Here is a 7,777-nt window from a genome sequence, read left to right on the forward strand (position 1 = left end):
GGGGGGGGTAATTGGTAAAACTATTTGAGTTAAAGGCACAGTTTTTCTATTTAAAGAACACTAATACAAGATAATTAGGTGTGTTTTCAAATGCGTCAGCTCTTTTTCACATCTCCGATATACTTTATGCCTCATAGCCGCCCACCCCTATGCTGTGTGACGTTGCGCGGGTTAGGGTCCACATGTCGACGTTGTTCCTGCCCTCCCCATGTTGGCCAGAAGGGGGAGACTATTTCCAGACCCTGCAGTAACTGTTGCGAAGTTGAAAACATAAACAGTGACGTCTGAAGGTCTATTTAGATTAGTCTGTTTCAGCAAACTACATTTACTCCAATTTGTTTTTACAGCTTTTTGAATATATTGTTGTTAGACCAACCCCTTTTACAAAACATATGTCTGTTGGCAGATTCATCCTGTATGTTACAGTAATATCTCTGCGGATATCTTATAAATAATTGTCAATATATACATGCAATATATCGGTATATAAGTACGATCAAACTATAGTTAAAATTCAAGAGCACACGCAAATTCATTTACACCAGAACATGCACAACAGGAATATTGCACAATGCCCTAAGCAAACTTTATTATTCCAAAGATGCCCTACACCAAGATATTGCACAACTCGTCAACTCATTCTCACACCGAGCCGGTTTGAGTCTTCCAGAAAGTGTGGGGGGGGACCTCAACAGAAATTGAGCAGCACAACAGATTGGGGGCTGGAGCTCATCTGAATCAGCCAGAATGTGAATTTTGGACAGCCAGACAGATAGAGAAAGATGAAGTGAGCGAGAGAGAGACAGAGAGAGAGAGAGAGAGAGAGAGAGAGAGAGAGAGAGAGAGAGAGAGAGAGAGAGAGAGAGAGAGAGAGAGAGAGAGAGAGAGAGAGAGAGAGAGAGAGAGAGAGAGAGAAGAGAGAGAGAGAGGGCGAGAGAGTGAGGGTGAGCTGGGATGGACGGATTGAGAGAAAGCTGATGAATGAGAAAGAGGAGAATAAAGGAAAAGAGATTGTGTGGCCGATCAAAGGGAGCAAGAAGTCTTAACTTAGCTTGCTAACTAGCTGCAAGGGGTCCAAGATTGGCTGCTGCTTTTTTTTGCTTCCTAATCCTCAAATCCTCCTATAAGTGGGATGAGAGTGCCTGACTTAGGCCAGCAGAAGCTATGTTGGGACCTGTCAGGATCGAGGGCCAGGGAGCTCAGCAGCAGAAGGAGGGCCACAGCCAGGACTAAAGGTGGGATACTAATCTGGTTTAAGAGTAGGCTAAACGAAGAGTCTCAGCACATGGGGGATGCTCTGAGCGTAACCTCACACAAAACGGACAAAGAGAGACAGAGTGAAACTGGATTGACTCTTTTTATGGTAAGGCCATGATTATCATATGCATCGAACTCTAACCTTACCTTACCTTAACCCTTCTTTTTATATACGCTAAACCCGTTATCACTGTACCAATAGCATCTGTGCAACATATTCACTAGACAACTCAGACACTTTTTCTTATTGAGGAATCAACCTCAGCACTGTGTGTGTGTATGTGAGTGTGTGCGTCTGTATGTGTGTACGTGTGTGTGTGCATGATGTGTGTGTGTGTGAGTATTTGTGAACGTGTGTGTGTGCGTGACGGTGTGTGGGTGTGTGTGTGTGTGTGTGTGTGTGTGTGTGTGTTTTTGTGTGTGAGAGTAAGTGTGAATGAGTGTTTTGTGTGTGAGTGAGTGTTTGTGTGTCTGTATTGGGGGGGGGGGTCTGTTTGTGTGTGAGTGTGTGAATGCAGCGGCAGGAAGAAGGGAACATGAATTGTGTGATAGCGATCTCCTCGCGCCTAAAGAGATCAACAACAACAACAACAAGGGTAGCGCCTGAATGAAAACTTTGCTTTACAGGATTAATGCAGAGGAGCTCTTCCTTGTAGCATTTGAGTGAAGCGTGTTCTGGGATATGTTTAAGCGAATGAGCGCAGAGGGGTGGATGTGTCAAATGACTCCATCGTTTTTATGAAGTGATCCAGTGAGCCACTTTGGTGCCACTGATGATGGGATGATGGGAGACAGCCGAATCAGCCTAATCCATCCTTCATTTATGTTAGGTTGTGGGATAATGTAGTAGTAATGTGTGTATCATCCATCCATCCATCGATATCAAACGTACATTAACAATTCAGCAAACATTTAATTGAATACATTGCTTAAGATAGTCTTTCAGGCTTAATAAAATAAAAGAGAGCTCATGATGTTGTCGTTTTAAAGTGTAGCTGCAATGTGTATCTAATTCTATATCCCTTGACAGTATTTACATCTGTATATGCCTTTGGCAGGACCACATCATTTTGAACCATATCACCATTATATTGTTAGTTATATGGCATTTCTGAAAAAGAAAATCGATCAAAAGCCTTTCTGATAGATTCTGCTGACAGCTTACTGATCAAGAATAATAGTATTTTTCTAAAATAAATCTTAAACTCAAACACAAAATAACTATATTCAAAAGAGATGCCCAATCCTATCAGTATTTAAATGATGTCATTCAAGTTGCGATTCTGCAGATAGATCCAGTGTCTCAGTAGTCATCATCATCCTTTGTTTTGTAACAGCACTGAGCCTTTCACATGCACTGCGGCACGTGGCTCAGCTCAGCCACATTGCAGATCACAGACCGGCTTGGATAAGCGACCCGACAAGGCCTGGAATCTGGTCATCCTCTTTTACATACTGCCTCTGCTTTCTGAGGTCCCAAGGTCTATTTAGGTCTAAGACCTGAGTCCTTACGAGCACTACCGTGTGCTCGTGTTCATATTCTGACCAGCTCCCGCTAAAGGATTTGCATTGTGAGCCCTTGTGTTACAGCGGTTGGTGGTGGTGTTTGTCTCCGCAGTGGGCGTACAGGACCGTGGGGGCCCCACAGTCGTGCCTCCCCAGTGTCCTATAGGGGCCAGGCCCATGGCCACACTAAGCGATGACCCCCACCTGGGCCGCGGCCCCTCGGATGACCACGAGTGCCTGCTGGATAAAGAGTCAGATGAGTCCGACTCGGGGAGCGTGCTCTCTGATGACTCTGTGCTGCCGGACTACGAGAGGGAGGAGGAAGACCGAGACCAGGTGCCTGCCAACACGCTGTACGAGGCCTGCGCCCTGAACCAGGTCAGGACCCTGACGCTGTTCCTGGAGGCGGGAGTCACCAACGAGCAGGCTATGGAGCTGGACGTCAACGGCAGGGTGCGCAGACTGGATGCAGATGTAGTCGAGGCATTTTGTGTAGTCTTTATCCAACTGCATCCAATTCAGTTTCCAAATGACTTAATGGACATCAAACTGCTCACAAACGGTCGGGTTGGGTCTTCATTGAGCTTGAATAGGATGTAAGGCCTGACCGGAGTTGTAGATGGATACCTTAAATATTTTGTGTACTCTGTGCAGTATGAATGAGCCCAATATAATCTCCCTATAACGCACCTTCAAAAAACATATATTCTGTCCCCCTTTAGAACGGCCTGATGGTGGCTGTGGCCAAAGGTTTCTTGGACATCGTGTATGCGCTCCATGTATGTCCGCACATAGACATCAACCACCAAGATGCAGATGGAAATACTGCACTAATGATCGCAGCCCAGGCTGGTAGGAAAACATTACATCATCGCCACTATATAGCTACCTATATTGGCTTAATTCTAGATCATTAACTATATCAGCACTAAAGCTTGCTACCAGTATATTAGCCAAACCTTTCTCTTGCTGTTGTGATTGATCACATGGCGTTTCTTTCATGATCCAGGGTTTGCCAATGTCCTTAACTACATCATGAACTACTACCCTGGCGTGGACACAGAGATGAGGGATCCCCGTGGCTTCACGGCCCTCATCAAGGCAGGTCTACAAGGACGCGAGGACTGTTTAGCCGCCCTACTCATGCATGGTAAAGAGCCAGACCTACAATGAACCACACAGCTTTTGAGACAGAACATGTAGCCACCAATGAGCATGGCTATGAGTCAATAGATCTGATATTGAATTTGCCAATGTTAGCAACCATGAGCAATAGCCTACATCTGATGTCACTGACAAAAGACCTTCGACTGCTTGGACTGCATGGTTTATGGAACACAACATAGACACAACTAGGAAAAACCCCACTTTTTACCCACTCAAAAAACATAAAGAGTCCCTTTTTCAAACCTACATTAGCTGCGTTCAACCAAATATTGAATAGTCTGGTTAGTCTAGCAAACCCTCAAGCTATTTGCTGTTAACCTATTGAATTCATTGCCACGATGTTCCAGAATCTAAACAATACATCGAGGCAATCACAATGCGTCCCATCACAGTGAAGTAAGGCCCAATCCCATTTCTACCCCTTACCCCTTCCCCTTAGCCCTCCCCCTTGTTTTGAAGGGGTAAGGGTTAGAAATGGGCCCAATCCCATTTCTACCCCCTACCCCTTCCCCTTACCCCTTCAAAACAAGGGGGAGGGGTAAGGGGAAGGGGTAAAGGGTAGAAATGGGATTGGGCCCAAATCTCAACCTCACATGAGTCATCACCTGTTTTTACCTCCACCTTTGAACGTCAAGGTGCGGACATAAATGCGCTGGACCTGTCCCGGGGAAGAGGTTTGAAGGACTGGGTCACAAAGACCGGGAGGTTTGAGACGCTGAACAGGCTGCGGCGTCTCCAGGCCCATCCATTGGCCGAGCAGTTCTGTGAGAGCTACGTTCCCGAGTGGCCCGAGTTGAGGCACCTGGTGGCCAAAGCCACCGCCACCAAAACCACCAGGCAGAAGCTAGGCCAGAAAATAAAGGACACCTTCACCATCACCCTCCCCCACGACCCCCAGGACAACGGAGTGATGGACCACTTGGTGCGCATCACCACCAGTCTCCACAGCCCTCTGGTGGCCACCGCGTGTCGACCTCTCTGCCCCACCAGCCCGCCGGAAATCGGGAAGCGCCGGCTGGCGGTGGCGGAGCTGCTGGCCCGGCACAGCAGCAAGGAGCTGGAGGAGGGCAGCGTGTGCCACAGCAACGGCTCCGTCACCTCGGCCTCGCCCCGGTCCAGCCAATCTGCGTGCCTGACCTCCTGCTGCCAGGAGCCCAAGGAGAGTTCAGGGGGCATGAGGGGCCTCATGCCCCGCGGCATGACACGGCAGAACAACATCTACCCCTCGGGCTGTGTCCCCAAAATAGAGCTCACCAAATCCGGGGAGCCCACACCGAAGAAAGAGAAGAAGAAGAAGAGGCAGAAGGGTTACCTAGAGCCTCCCATCTGGAAATACAAGGAGGCCAAAGAGGAGAAGAAGAGGGAGAAGAAGAAACAGGAGAAGGAGAAGGAGGAGCAGGATAAAAAGGTTAAAGAGAGTAAGCGTATATCGAAGAAAAAGGGCCATTGAGGTATTTGAGGACTCTGACAGCCATGGAGATGTTGGCCATCACTCTGACCCCATTGGGAACATAGGCTATTGGAAATGAACTGTTGATCAACAAAGGAGCAAATGGATTGACTACACTAAGCGTCTCACTGTCTGAGATTGAAACCCAGAGTGTGGTGACATAAATGTCAATGTCCATGGTGGAAGGAGACTCCCAAGGCTCTCAGATCTATCTTGATATCTTCATGTTAAAACAAACACGAGATTATTATTTGATTCGTCTTTAATTTCTAACTAGATTATTTTCACGCACATTGCTATCATCCAGCTGGAGTTTGTGCACTTACTAGGACAAACTGAACAACCTTATTAGAGTGCCATCATGGGATCATGGATCATTTGAAAGCAATACGGCAAAATAATATATTATTTACTGCAGAAAATATAATCTATCAACTGCTACTCTCTCAGGGATAAATTATATCGCACATGGTTTGTAAATATATTCATATGGCAGCCATTTTAACCAGAGCTCACATTTGTTACAGTGAGGCGTAAATTACTTAAGAGGGGGACATTTGTTGTTTAATCTATGCTGTTTAGGGTAGATAAATTATGATGAGCTGCAGAAAGTTCTGTAAACTCTGTCGTAGATGGAGATCGGGGGGATGTTGAGTGAGGGAATAATCTGGAGAGGCTGCTATCTTGCACCTGGACCTTTTATTTTGCTGAACCTGGGCTCACTGGCCACCTCCGACCTCACGGCACTTATAGTAAACAGTGCAGCTAGCTATGCATGAAAACTTGGTTTGCCAGTTTTCACCTTGCACATAAATAATTTCATAAAAACTGTTTTTTTTCAACTGTTTCACTAATTTGGGTCATGTTGGGGGTTGTGTAGGTACACTTGAATAAAAACATTCCCTAACATGAAGTTATGTGTAGTGCACACATGGAGAAAAGCACATAACTTCAGTTGTTAATGGTTCTAGATCAAGTTAAGTGATCTTATTAGTGGGAGCCAAAGGTAGAACCGAGGCAGGTTAGTTTGATCCTGAAGTGTGATCCTTTAAGACCTGCCATCATTGCGTCATGATCCGGCTTTTCGACCAGCCTTGAATGGAGCAAAGGTCAAGAGCTAAAAAAATTAAATAAGGGAAAGTGTGATTGGCCTGGTGTGAGAATAGGGTACAGAATTACCTTTTGATTTAATGAGCTATGATTGATAATGAAAAATATACTCTTCATCTTCACTCCGAAATCAATACTTCTGCAACAGACCATTTCACATTCAATATTCTCAGGGTACATTACAAGTACACTGGTTCACTTCCATTTTGCAAGAAGGGGGACATGTGAATGTAAAGTCTCTTTGAGAGTGAGAGGTTCAACCTCAAGTTTGACCAAGTAGGCCCAAACAAGCATTCTGTTTTAAAGTTCAAAATTAAACTGCATTCTTTAACCAGTTCCTGTCCACCGACTGTTTGATCCAGCATTATTTTTTCCATTATTCATGGTTATTATACAGGAAAGAAGATTTAAGGGGCACATGGTACACTATAGCGGATGCTGCCTTGTAAGACAATAATGCAGAGAAATTTTATTTAATCATCCAAATTAAAGGTGATTTATGAGATTTAAATATATTATATATTATACACGATTTATAGTTTGATTAGTTAGAAGTGCAAGTTCAGCTATTAGTGTGTGAAATCCTCTGAGTATATGCTTTGAGTTCACTACGCCTGCCTGTTTATACGACAGTAAAAAAAATATGAAACGATCCCGGCTCATATAATCTGGCCATCTCGTCCGGGATTGGTTCAGGGAATACATCTCCCTGCCAATAGCAGGTGCGTGAACTGTATCACTTCTATATGCGGGAGATCACAAGGGGCAAGGGATAAAAGTGTGATGGGACGTTTTTTTGGTTGTTTAGTTTGAAAGGCTTGCCTACTTCGGCTCTCACTCTTATTCTCTCTCTAAAACTCTTGAATATTATCTACAGCAACTTTGAATGGAAAATGTATTCTGATTTAAAAAAAGAAAAATAGGCTACTATCTCCTCCAAACAAACACCAAACGAAAGCTCCCAGCTGTTTCTACAGGAAGCCAAGAAAACATCAGTCCCTGCAACTAATATGACACAGGCCCACATAGAGACGTTAAGAGTAATTGGTAATAGAAACAACAAAATCTATTTTGCCATATATATAAAGTGGCCAAGATTGTTTCGAGATTAAAGTTGCAGGTCATTCACCAAAGCCAAAGGATGGAAGGCCTACATGTAGCCTACAGTAGATAAAGGAGCGCCATCGGATTAATTAACACTACAGGTTAGAACGGACAATTCAAATGACTACTAGCAGCCTACACTATTTTGGAGGATTTAACACAAAATATAGCTAATCCTGCAGG

General features: G+C 44.8%; 1 protein-coding gene across 4 annotated transcripts; it reads left to right on the forward strand.

The window, feature by feature from the left end:
• Positions 1-936: 936 nt before the first annotated feature.
• ankrd33aa (ankyrin repeat domain 33Aa) lies at positions 937-6,824 on the forward strand. Of its 4 annotated transcripts, none has more exons than XM_030368086.1 (5): positions 937-1,235; positions 2,876-3,216; positions 3,486-3,615; positions 3,773-3,913; positions 4,566-6,824. In XM_030368086.1, the coding sequence occupies exons 1-5, from the start codon at positions 1,133-1,135 to the stop codon at positions 5,378-5,380; spliced, it is 1,530 nt and encodes a 509-aa protein (XP_030223946.1). In that variant the 5' UTR covers positions 937-1,132; the 3' UTR covers positions 5,381-6,824. The 4 variants fall into 4 exon arrangements, with proteins under 4 accessions (XP_030223946.1, XP_030223957.1, XP_030223937.1 ...); XM_030368097.1 differs by having other exon boundaries at positions 1,167-1,363; XM_030368077.1 differs by lacking the exon at positions 937-1,235 and adding an exon at positions 1,242-1,363 and having other exon boundaries at positions 2,848-3,216.
• Positions 6,825-7,777: the final 953 nt, after the last annotated feature.

This window comes from Gadus morhua, chromosome 1 (genome assembly GCF_902167405.1).
Source record: "Gadus morhua chromosome 1, gadMor3.0, whole genome shotgun sequence".
Taxonomy (NCBI): Eukaryota; Metazoa; Chordata; class Actinopteri; order Gadiformes; family Gadidae; genus Gadus; species Gadus morhua.